The sequence below is a fragment of the Crocuta crocuta genome, unplaced genomic scaffold (assembly GCF_008692635.1).
Source record: "Crocuta crocuta isolate KB4526 unplaced genomic scaffold, BGI_CrCroc_1.0 scaffold233, whole genome shotgun sequence".
NCBI lineage: Eukaryota > Metazoa > Chordata > Mammalia > Carnivora > Hyaenidae > Crocuta > Crocuta crocuta.
This window is the reverse complement of record NW_027529526.1, coordinates 1,946,516-1,959,698: the sequence shown is the minus strand read 5'-3', so window position 1 is coordinate 1,959,698 and position 13,183 is coordinate 1,946,516. Positions and strand designations below refer to the sequence as shown.

The 13,183-nt window shown below is 40.2% G+C and overlaps 1 protein-coding gene across 1 annotated transcript in view; it reads right to left on the bottom strand.

Moving 5' to 3' along the window:
* Nucleotides 1-868: 868 nt before the first annotated feature.
* The window catches only part of SPTY2D1 (SPT2 chromatin protein domain containing 1), a 20,709-nt gene continuing 8,394 nt past the window's right edge, over nt 869-13,183 (bottom strand). Inside the window, exons 2-6 of the mRNA XM_077761089.1 lie at nt 11,499-11,613; nt 9,213-10,751; nt 7,269-7,440; nt 5,268-5,345; nt 869-4,100 (exon numbers count right to left, since the gene is read on the bottom strand). Of these exons, the coding sequence (XP_077617215.1) occupies nt 4,007-4,100; nt 5,268-5,345; nt 7,269-7,440; nt 9,213-10,751; nt 11,499-11,613 (1,998 nt within the window). The 3' untranslated portion in view covers nt 869-4,006. The remainder of the gene's footprint in view (nt 4,101-5,267; nt 5,346-7,268; nt 7,441-9,212; nt 10,752-11,498; nt 11,614-13,183) is intronic.

The following is a 13,183-nucleotide window of genomic DNA, read 5'->3' as shown; positions in this document are numbered from 1 at the left end:
TTTGTTGACAATTTAGCACACATTTGCTAAACTATTTTTAAGTGGCTCTGTGCACTGAATGGATTGCCTTTTTATTTTTTATGGAAAGAACAGTGAATTCAGAATCCATAAGCAACACTGTATAATCCTGAATCTAGGATACTATCTCTTAAAAAAAATTGTTTTAATGTTTCATTTATTTTTGAGAGAAAGAGAGAGAGAGAGTGTGCAAGCAGGTGAGGGGCAGAGAGAGAGGGAGACACAAAATCTGAAGCAGGTTCCGAGCAGTCAGCACAGAGCCTGATGCAGGGCTTGAACTCAGAAAACTGTGAGATCATGACCTGAGCCGGAGTCAGACACTTAACTGATGGAGCCACCCAGGCGCCCCTAGGATACTATCTCTTATAATACTTCGTATATGACCTAGACTCAACATATCCCATCGAGCTAAGTGCCTACATGTTCTGGCTCCATGGCTATACCCAGTTGCCTCCTGTATATCCCAAAGGACTCATCTTCTGTTATTTCAGGCTCTTTTTATTATAGGGGATCAGAACCTGCTCATTTTCTTGAGAAGAGGAACTATATACCCAGGCCTTCTTCCCTCTGGTTCCCTGAATATACCTCCAAACAGTTCTCAAACCTTCAGAATAGCTCTCTTAAGCTGGTGGGGGGTGGGGAGATGTGTCAGTTGTGGGAGTTGAGCAGAAGTCAGTGTGTCAGGGAGAATGAACAGAGGTGTGTGTGTGTGTGTGTGTGTGTGTGTGTGTGTGTAAGGAGGCAAACCCCATCTCAAGTCTGAGAAGTCTATTGGGGTTTCTAACTAGAAAAATGGTTCAGGGCGATGAAAGAAGGAATATCTGAGTTTAGGTAAATAAATGCAAACCAGTGAAAATATCAATAAAATATTTTTAATGCCTACAATTTCTTTTATACATAAATTGCAAAACTTTCACCTGTATATGCAAAAGTAGATTCTCTTGCAGGTCAACTGCACCAGAAAACAAGCTAAACTATGTAAATGTTGTTTTTTTAAAACTTGATTTGTCCATTATGTAAAAGACATGATGGATTTAATAACTTCAAAGAAATCTATATCCCACTCTTAATCATACACTAAACACCTGAATATTTATTTTATCACATCCACTCACAAAATAAATAGTAGTCTAATATATTCGGCACATTGAAAATAAACCAACCAGTTTCTCTTCATATATTTATTCTCTTTCCAAACGTGTTTTGGTCTCCTGCTATATCTCAGAAAGGTACTAATAGCTGCTTTTAAGTTACAAAATACAAAACAGTAATTTCTTGGAGAAAATCTTGGGGTAACATTAAAAAAATGAAATTTCGAGTTCCCGTAGACTTTCTTTTTTGTTAACAGTCTTTGAACCTTCTCGTGGCACACATGTAAGGCTGTCTGTGACATGTGGTACCCTGGCCTCCAAATGGACGTAATTGCATTTGTAGTTTAGAGAAAATACAAAGACCAGTTTTGAAAGTAGCCTTTAAAGAAAAGAGCCCCTTGCTTTGCCACAACAACATCAAAAGCAAGCGGGACTGTGCAATCAGAGCCATAGGAGTTTTATGAAAACTACTTTCCTCTCACATCATCTGTTAGAGAATGCCACACCCATGATCATGTAACATTACAATCGTGAAATAACATCACTACATTCATGAATTAACATTACCCAATAAAAGGCACATCTTCAGATATTGAATTAATAAAATCTGAAAATCAAAAACAGTAGAGGATACATTAAAAACCAAGCACTTAATTTGTAAACCTTGATAAAAATAACAGCTTATTCCAGTTTCTTCAAAGGGTTGTGAGCTTTTTGTAAGAGCAGTCAGGAATTGCAGAACAAAATGGAAGACAGGATTTGGAAAACAAGGCCAAGATTAATTTAAAAGACTTTCTCAGGACTTTCTTTTTAAATGAGCTACAGAAGTGCCCTTTTATAATGTTGATGCTGAGGAATAATATAAAATCAACATCTGTAGAAGAAATGCACTCAAAAGTGATAGATGCCTAAGGACACGACCTGACTCTTCTATCAAGTTCTAGAACTTTTATCTAGCAGTGGTGCCTTTCTGTACAAATAACTGCACGTTGAGTAAAGTGCTAGTAAACATTAAGCCACCAGAAATCTTTCAGCTATGATAAGCACTTGATTGTAATAGATTTTCAGAGAGTCTAAATATTGAAAAAATATATCCAAGAAAACAACTTTTGTAGGGGTGGGGCAGGGGGAAGCACAAAAGTGACAGCAAAGGAAATAATGTTCCCAATGGTTTTATGACACGGAACACCACACTACCTTTAAATCAATTTCACCGAAGGTATTCTGAGATGGGTGAGAGGCAGTCCACAGGATTTTCTGCCAGTTTAACAGTTCTTTGTAGATCATTAGGAAGGGTGTTACTCCTAGCGATGAAGACCTCTTTTAGAGGATTCAGCTTCAAAGTTAAATCCTTGCATTTTTGAAATTTGAACCTCAATTCAAAAGGAGTCAGTCTTAGGGGACTAGGTCAGATGGCTGTCCCAGTAAGGGAGGCTAACAACAGTAATGTATACCACCCAAGCTTGGAGAATAAAGAAAGCTTTATGGGTAAAAAGAAATACACAAAAAAAACTTTTGGAACTGTTCTTCCAGCTTATGTCCCACCGTCCCCAACACTCCATATGTAGAATCCAGGACAAGTGCTCTCTGGCACCATCATATCTCATTTTTCTGTTGCTGACTTTCCCTGGAGACTTGGCTTCTCTCCAGCCAGAACCTAGGTCAGCCTGATTGGAACTGCCTGGATTTGAGGCTTAAGAGATAAGAAGTCTACAGATAGGACTTGGAAAAAAGTGAGAATGAAGAAAGTTCCACAGCCCAGTAAAGCACCAGTAGCAGGGAACGTCTTTTTCTACCTGGGAAAACAATCTCTTCACAGTGCATAGTTTGAAATGAAAGTGCAATGTGGGCAAAAAGAGAAGGTGGTGCTTTCAATATACATGAATTTAGTTTTTGGTTTTTGGCATTAATTGCTAAAGAATTTAAGATAAAATGCAGTCATTAACATCAAGAGGTACAGGGGCACCTTTTTCCAAAATATCTTTTATAGAGAGGGAGGAGGGGAGTCTCACATGTCACTTCCTTATTTTTTAAATTATTACTCTTCCAAATCTAGTGTTTGAGTAAAATAAGTATTTTTCTTTTTCGATATAAAAATGACTTTTTCTAGATAAAAATCAATCGGCACAGTGACCTTGTCTATTTTATGCTAAAGCCAACATAACAGTAAATTTGAAAGGAAAACTTGGAAACAGATATTTTTAAACTAAATGGCGTGACTTGTATTTTAACTGGGAAAAAACTTTTGTTAATTGCCTTATCACCTAAATTAGTGAATAAGAATGCTCGGCATCCAATCCATGAATAATGCAAAATACAATATAATTTATTCTACTTTTTACTTCAAAGTCACAGAGATGACATCCATATGATAATTATAAAGCCTACTCTACATCTTCAAGTTCTCAATCCAAACATATACATTAGGACAGGTCACTTTATTGCTGGCAACATTCATGGAAGGGCCAGGTTCCTCATTAAAAGACAAAGTTTGATTGGGAGCCGGGCAGTGCCCTACTCACACATCAGCAGAACATGAAGTCAAGGGGCAATCCTTTTTTTTTTTTTTCCTTTTCAAAGTGGCAAATATACGATTGGCTGACAGGTGAGCGGCCCCCTATGAGAGTGCATAGCTCGTCAGGGTCAAGGCTGGCACCTGTGAACAGTTACTTCAACAAGAGCACTCGCTGGGCATGCTACCATCTGTATTAGGTTTAACCCTGGAAAGGATCTGGAACTACTTTATGCTCCAACGACAGCCTGCAAATAACAGTATGCATTCCTTATACTTGAGTACCCAAGTATAAATTAAAATCATAAAGGGGCTTCTTCATTCTGAAGGCAGGACCTTGCAGCAGAGTGTCTCCAGAATTTCACAAAAATAATAAAAGCAGCAGCTAACGCTTTTTCAGCTTCTTGGCCTTTCGACGCTTCATTTCTTCTTCTTCACGTCTCATTTCCTCTAAGTCCTCTTGCATACCTAGTCTTAAACTGTCAAAAAAAAAAAAGTGTCAACATACACGACGTTACCACTCTCTTTAAAAATTAAGAATGAAATTTCAACTGGGGATTCGTATGGAATGTGCTGAGGCATTAAAAACGCCTCAAGGCTTTACCCCTGGAAACAAACTATCAGGAATTATTTTTCACTAGGAGCCTCTGCCACTGACTCAACTTCTAGTAGAAGACCTCATGTAAAACCTCAACACAAAATACCTTAACATTCCCATTAAAGTAATAAACTGTAAATTGTTTATCACAATGGCTTTTAAAAATAAAAGAAAATTTATTCAATAAATAACATTCTATTCTTATCCCTTCCCATCACTTTAGTTTGATATTTTATGTAGTTATAGGAAGGGAAGGCAAGAGGAAAAAAGGTTTAATATTCTGAGTTGAGACCGAAGTGAATTATTTTACCAAGTGAACACTATAAACAAAGTAATCACTCGCTATCCCACCCCAGGAACTTATCATTAGTTTTATTATCAGGAGTCAAACAGGAATTGGACAGAAAGAATTTCATATTCCTCATCAGGGCCCTAAGGCCAGCAGTGGTACAGGTTGGCAAGACTGAGAGGTGTCTGATGTAGAAAGGGAATTAAAGATGGGGAAAGAAAAACAAGGAACACATTACACATTACAAGGGATCAGAGGAGGCCTCAACACTGATTGTGTGCCTCTAATGGTGCGGCACTGTGCTAAGCAACTTGTACATGTTATCTAATACCTCAGTGGGTAAAAAGAGTAAATTCTCATTTTACCCATGAGAAGACCAATTTGAAAAAAAAATCTTTAACTTATTTTTAAGAGCGAGAGAGCAAGGGAAGGCAGAGAACGAGGAGACCGAGAATCCCAGGCAGGCTCCACACTGCCAGCACAGAGCTTGACGCAGGCCTCGAACCCAAGAACCATGAGACCATGACCTGAGCTGAAATCAAGAGTCGGATACTTAAGTGACAGAGCCACCCAGGTGCCCCAAGAAGATAGATTTAGAAAGGCTAAGGAGTTTGTCTAAAGCCCCACAGCCAAGTAAGCAGGATTGGAATTCAGAACCAAGGGGCCCAAAGCCCCCGTTCCCGATGGTGTAACTGAAGCAGCAAACGGAACGGAATGATTAGGACATTTCTGCATAAATGTGTTAAGTTTTGTGCTTACCTCTTTGCTTCTTCCTTCTGCTGCTCTTTCCAACTACTCTCCATATAACGTAAGGCATAATCACTTTCATCTTTGTATCTGATAAGAGGAAATCAACGTTGTTAGCGGAAAAAACCCAAATTCCCAAATATTTAGGAACTGCATCCTCCTGTCTTAAAAATCAGTATCTTTATAACTAATAAAAAACACAGTTAAGGATTAACCTTCTTTGTTTGGGAAGGAGTGACAGAGGCAGAGGATGGGTAGAGATGGGTTTCTAAAGTCAAGACAAATGAGCCCTTACTACTCCCCGAAGGCAATTACTCCTCAATCTAACGTCAATGAAGGTACCCAATCCAATAATGCTTACTCACCACACTCACCTCTAGTTACAGAATAGTTTATATTAAAATTCTGAGAGGACACTATATATGGAAATTATTTTGTACATATTAATCTCATTTGAGCTTTATGAGAAAGGAAAGGGCTTTACAACAGAGACTGAAGCAAGCAGATTAGTGGCTTGACCAAGAACATGTAACTAGCTAACAACATTACTAATTAGTTTTTATTTAAGAAAAAAAATTTTTAATGTTTATTTTTGAAGCAGAAAGTGAGTGCGGGAGGGGCAGAAAGAGAGGAGAGACAGAATCCGAAGCAGGCTCCAGGCTCTGAGCTGTCAGCAGAGCCCAACACGGGGCTCAAACTCACAGACCGGGAGATCATGGTCTAAGCCAACCGACTGAGCCACCCAGGCGCCCCATTACTATTAGATTTTAAAATCTGATTTTTATTCCAATTCTTTTTACTACTAAGTATCTTTTTTTAATGTTTTGTTTAGTGAGAGAGAGAGAGACAGTGTGAGCAGGGGAGGATCAGAGAGAGAGGGAGACACAGAATCTGAAACAGGCTCCAGGCTCTGAGCTGGCTGTCAGCACAGAGCCCGACACAGGGCTCAAACCCATGAACCGTGAGGTCATGACCTGAGCCGAAGTCAGATGCTTAACTGACTGAGCCACCCAGGCACCCCTAATACTATATTTTTAAAATAACACTTTTTTCTCAGGATTGCCTTCTAATTTCTCATATCCATGGCTTCAAAGGAGCAGGCAATTGTTAACTGATATGCACTATAATACATCCCTTATGTTTTAAATATATACTACCTCATTTAATCCTTTCATATGTCATTCTAAAAATAATTTATTCAAGTTTATCCAGCTAGTAAGTGGTAGAACTTCCATTCAGACCCTGATCTTTCATCTATATTAGTGTTCTCAAACTTTAATGTGCATTTGAATTACCTGGGAACCTTATAAAGCTGATTTAGATTTGGTAGCTGTTTTTTTTTTTTTAATCTTTATTTACTTTTGAGAGAAAGAATGCGAGTGGGGGAAGAGCAGAGAGAGACAGACACACAGAATCCAAAGCAGGGTCCAGGCTCTAAACTGTCAGCACAGAGCCCGACGTGGGACTCGAACTCACAGACCATGAGATCATTACCTGAGCCAAAGTCATATGCTTAAGTGACTAAGCCACCCAGGCGTCCCATATTTGGTAGCTCTGAAGTGGGACCTGAAAGCCTACGGTTCTGAACGCTGTTGTCAGGTGATGTCAATGATGTTGGTCCCATGCTGACTGCTATCCAAGGACCATACTTTTGAGCAGTAAAGCTTTTTACATCAAAGAAAAGCAGATGTCGGATCAGACCAGCTTTCAACATAGGCCTGTGGATGGCTTTCTGAGTTCAAAGTCAATCTAGTTCTATTACACTAAGCTGCTTCACTCTCATTAAATATACATCTTATAAGGACAACAGTTTAAAAAGGTATTTTTTGGCATGCAACTACACAAAAAATTGAGTTAATTGTTAAGTGCTAAAAGAGTAAATCTAAACAATCATCCAATGATTCCTAATTAAGAATTTTATTTATTGCCTCTACTATTAATGTTTGTTTTTCCCCCATAGCATGAGTCATTCAAAATAAGTATATCATTTATCTAAATCGTCTATAGTCTTACTTTTTTCGGTCATAGCCAAAGATTTCTCGAATGTGCTTTGAGATTTCTTCCTGAGGTTCTCCTTCATCTTCGATAAAATCTTCCATTTCAGAGTCATATTCATCATCATCTTCCTCCTCTTCATATTCTCGCTGCCTTTTGTAACCACTAGGGAAGGGAAGCCTTTGAGGAACTAAGAATAGAAAAGTCATTATTTATAAGAGCATTAAAACTGAAAATAGTCCCAACAAAGTTTTACATAAACTGAGATTTTTAAGAACTCATTAAGAAAGTACCCTCAAAAACCAGAGCCAGCAAACTGGACCACAGCATGGAGTCACTGCTAAATCATCCCTGCTGCTTCACGCTGTCTACAAGGAATAGAATTTTTATTTATCCTAGGGCTTACTAGAAGCATCTGTCACACTTCCTCCTGGATTTAAAAGACTAGCAAAATTAAAAAGAAAAAATTGCAGATAGCTTCCAGGATCACTTTTTTTTTTTTTTTAACAAATAGTTTATTGTCAAATTAGTTTCCACATAACACCCAGTGCTCATCCCAAGTGCCCTCCTCCGTGCCCATCCCCCCTTCCCCCCCACATCCATCAGTCCTCAGTTTTTGTCAGCATTCAAGAGTCTCTCATGGTTTGCCTCTCTCCCTTTCCCCCACCATTTCCCCCCTTCTTCTCCCCCTTGTTCCTCCATCAAGTTCCTCCTAATCCTCCTATACGTGCAAACATATGGTATTTGTCCTTCTCTGCCTGACTTATTTCGCTCAGCGTAACACCCTCAAGGTCCATCCATGTTGCTACACATGGCCAGATTTCATTGTCTCTCATTGCCATGTAGTATTCTATGGTATAGATAAACCACATCTTCTTGAGGATCACTAACTTTTAACTCTGCCAAGAAAAGACACAGAAGTGTAACAACCTACCATCTATTGCCACCATAATTCCGTTACATTTTTTAAAGTCCAACAGAGTAGGAAAGAGTCCCAGAATTATGGATAATTGCTCCAATGAGTAAGTCTGACTTTAAAAGAAAATCACTACATTATCCCTTATTTTGTCATTTTGCCAAAAGACTGATTAAAACTTTGCAAAAGACAGGCAATGATTAAAACTTTGCAAAAGACAGGCAGTGATCAATAGAGCAGCATCTGGGAACAAGTGCTTTCTAGTCCCTGATGATAGACACTCCTTTTGTTGATCTACAGTTGTTGTTAATATGTGTGGCTTGTCTCTTTAGCTTAGGGTTTCTTTCTCAACTGCTGACATTTGGGACCAGATAATTCTTTGTTGTGAGCAGACTCTCCTGTGTACTATAGGATAATAGCAGCATCCCTGGCCTCTATCTACTAGATTACCTGGGCCCAGTGGTGTCAGTCAAAAATGTCTCCAGACACTGCCAACTGTTCACTGGGCATCAAAATCATCCTTGGTTGAGAACCAATATTCTAGTTGAACTAGGAAGTTAAAGCATGGAATCTTACCTCAGTAAATTCCTAAAGGACCAGTAGAGCTAAGGCCTTGACGCTGCCCACTCTAAGGAGCAGAAACACAAGGGCAGTTTCTGGTACACTGTAGGTACTTAAAAAGTATCTGATGCGTAAACAATGCACCAAAGGCTTCAAACTTACAAATACACTCCAACTTTTGAAGAAAGGTCTCTCTAGTCCTCATGAAAAGGTAAAGATGAATTAATTCATTGAACCATAAGGCATATACACTTATCCTGTCTCACAAATCACATAGCCAAGCTTAATGCACTTGGAGACATTACAGGGGTGAACACAGAAGGTCCTAGATAACGCTCTTTCTAAAGCCTTTCCCAAGTTATGATCACTAAAGGGACTCTCGCACAAAGAGAGGCAAAGCATCAAGATTCTATCAATACAGGAGTACATTAAAGGCCACATGGAAGGGTTCACAGGGTCTCTGGTTATGTAAAAGAAAGTTTTACCTTGGGCAGATCTGTAGCCAGATAAGGCAGGCCTCATTCCATTCATCTGTCCATTGCTGGATCGGCTAATTATATTCTTGGAAGAAATTGTTTCTGAGACAACAGTACACTTGGGTTTTAGGGGGAGACCGGAGCTACTAACTGTTCGCCCAGGTCCCAGGCTGCTCACTGGTCTTCCAGGGCCTGAATTACTGACAGTCCGTCCAGCTGGCACTGAGCCACTTCCTGATCGCCCAGGGCCACCGACTGGCCGCCCAGGGCCACTGACTGGCCGCCCAGGGAGGCCAGAGCCACTGACTGCTCGTCGGAGGTCATGTGGACTGCTCGCAGGCCGTCCAGGGCCACCAGAGCTGCCCAGAGACCTCCTAGAATCACCTGAGCCACTGGTGGGTCGCCCAGGGCCACTTGAGCTGTTCGCAGGATGCCCAGGGCCACTCGTACCACTGAGTGTCCGTCCAGAGAGCTTTAAGTCACCGGCTGGCCTCTTGGTCCCACTGAATGATCGCTCAGGTCCCGAGATGGAGCTGCCATTCTGGCGCCCGGGCACGGGGCCAGAACTAACTGTGGGCCGAGCGGTCCCTGTGCTGGGCCGCCCGGGAGCTGAGCTGGAGCTGCTGCCTGACTGCCTGAAGACACCTGGACTTTTAACTTTACTGTGTGGGGTGACCACAGGCCCAGGCCTGGAATGGCTAGGATGGGGAGGAGATTTTTTGGCTTTGTGCTCAGTAGCAGATTTCTGAGGCCCTTTAGCAGAAGTCTTTGGGACACTTGGTGAATAGGTGCTGGAGTGGGGCTTTCCGGCCCCATTGAAAACAGGTCTGTCATGGCCCTCACGAAGTAAGGGCTGGGAGCAATTGCCAGATCCCACCTTGGTCCTCTCTCCTGGCATGGATTTGGATGAAGACACACTTAAGTGTTTTTCATTGGCTGTACTGGGTCTAGATTTCTTCTCAGCATGAGGAAGGGGTGTACCCCTGGAAGAAGGGTGCTTGCTAAGTTTTGTGCCCACGCTTTCTTTCTGAGAGGGTGCCTTTTTGGCTGGAGGTAGTCTTGCGTCTGTCTCAGCTCTCTTTTTCCTCTGTTTCCGTTCAAGAAATTCTCGCTCCCTAAGTTCTTCTGCAGTCATAGGCCGCTCTTCTGTTTTCTTCACTACCTTGATCTCCACTGGTTCATACTGCTTTTTCTCAGCCAGCCTGAGTAGATCAGTGAAGTTCATGAGTGGTGGGGCACTTTTAAGGGGGACCTTTGGTTTGGTTTCAACTTTGGGAGGTTCTTGCTCCTCCTCATACTCTTGCTCTGACTCTGCTTGATTGTACTCTAAGAATTCATCTTCTTCTTCCATCTCATACTCTTGTTCTGTTCCCTGGCTAGTGTGGCTTTCCATCGCCTGCCTCTTCTTTGACTTTTCCTCAACGGGAATCCCGTTGTAACCATGGAAATTATCCTTTGTCCTCTTGGCCATAGCTCTTGCCTTTTTGTCATGTTTTAGCTCAATTCGCTTTTTCACTAGTTCTTCTTTTCTCCTTTTCTCCTCTAAAGCTAAAATAGAGAAAATAAGAAAGTACTTCAGGGTCTGGAGGTCTCAAGTATGTTCATCTGAAATCAGTAGGTGGCCAAAACACAGGCAACATTCAAGTTACAGCTCGAAGACATCTAGGAATCAAAGGAGGAAGTCCGTTGAACAAGTATCAGTTGAGTCATCTTTACGTAATGAGTGGGTCACATATGGGTTTTTCAATATGACAAAGCAAGTGAGAGACTAGGGTGTTAGCTTTAAATATAGAAAATTCATACCAAATAAATCTACCAAGTGAAAGAAACAGTGGGACCCACTTTGACAGTCATTATTAACTATGAATACTTAAACATACTACATCAGCTTCCGTGTCATTTGCATGAGGTAAAACTACTGTTTGAGCTTGCTGGTCTTCAAAAATTGTCCCTATTTTAACTTTTAAGATAGCATTCTGGATAATAATTTAAAAAATTAAAATACAAAATATGTAGAAGCAGGTTCAGAATGAAGGTCAAAGAATGGAGTTCTTATTGGGACCTAGTGCGGCCAAGTGGAAGATATGGTCACCATCCCCAAAAGCACTAAAAGGAAAGAAAAGATAACATCCATACAAATGATTAGCATGAGAACATATGTAATGCTCTAAATTCAGCTGACTCAGACACAAAGCCATTAGCCTATTCTGTTATTACAAGCCTCCACGAGTTAAGTACAAGCTAGTTGTGAAGGTGGGAGACTTTAAAATTGAGAATAAGGCTATAGATACATACCTTTTTGCCTGAGTTCCTCTTCTTTTCTTCTGAGAAAAGCCTGAACAGCTGCAGATTGGACACCCTTAACTTTTGGGTCTTTTTTGGGAGGCCCCACTGCCAAACTGTACCTTTTCTAAAAATAAAAAAAGTTAAAGTTAAAAGCAATCCAACTTTAAAAATGTATTGCTATTAGGTGTGAGGCACTGTACCAAGCAACAGAGAGGTTTAAATATTGACTGAAAACAGATTCTGAATAATTAAGAGATCATATAACTAACATGGAAGCTTGGCTATAAAATTTTAGTCTAAATACGATTATGCATGACTGCTTTTAGGTACAGAGTTTCTCTGTAACATCCTAAATAATGCATAAGTGAAGAATTCAGAGAAATTCTATTTTGGGGTTATTTTCCCAAATAGGTACTTTGATTGGGGGACTTTAAAAAAGAAATCATCACTTAAAATGGACTGTTTCAAAATTCTGAATTAAAAAAAAAAAAATCAACCTTCTTTAGAACTAAGCATTTCAAACAAACAGAAAAAAATACTCATGAATGTTTTCTCTCCTGAGTACCTTATTCCAGACCATTTTCTAGTAAGACTCACAGCTACACAGGTTATTTTGCTTACAACATAAAACACTGAGATATTACTTTGACCATTAGCAAAGCTGGTGGCAAACCAAAGCTTAAAAAGCATTTCAAAGAAATCTAAGCGGCAAGAAATGCTCAATTCTCTCTGTACCTTTAGCCATAGCTCTTATGGTAAGTATTAATTTGTTACATAAACTGTTTTAGAAAGGTTTCCTTATCACCCCAAAAGTACTAATATTATCCTGGCACAGATGGTATTTCTCTGGGGTTTGATTTTTATGTAACTACACTGGGAAATGACTAAAACCATAGTAATGCTAATTTGAACTACGACAGGAAAAACATTTCCATTGTACAAGTATCTATCATTAGAGAGGTATGACAAACAACAACTCAGACCAGGTTGATTCATCTCTAGGACCATTGCACGTTATATACATGGATAGCAAGTAAGTTTTTAAATGTTCTCCCTCTTTTGTTAGGCAGATGACATCCTCATCCACTGGACCTGTTGTGCTAGTTAAAAAGGGAACACTAGCCTCTGAGCACAAATCCAGCTACTTAACCCCCGGCCCCCCCCAAAAGGATTCCCCAAATGCAATTCCTGGAGGAGAGCCAAAGGATCCATGCTTACTATGTATGTGGCTAGCAAATACAAGACATCCTGAAACAGCCTGGAAGTTCCAGCTAAGTTAGTGCACAGGCCCTAATCCAGCTTGAAAACCCCACACCGTAGCAATGCCAGGACCTGACACGTCCCTGACAGAAATCCTACAGAGGGCACCCAGACAGACACCTTTCCCAGTCAGCCTGGCTGAATCACCATAAAATCCACGAATAAGTCCCTATCTTTGTAAATTTAGTTACAGACCCTTTCCATTGTAGATGGGGGCCCAATATTGAAAGGAAAAGAGAGGGGAGAGAATACTGCTTTACCTAACTACCTATATAAAACTGTCCTCGTTTACAAAAACCTCAAATGTAAGCTTTATCCACAAAAAGTTTATATAAGATCTATCTCCACAGACTCATAAGCAGAGACATCCACTCACTTCACCCAATCCAGTTAGATCTGTAAGGGGAAAAGATGGATTTTTTTTTTTTTTTTTT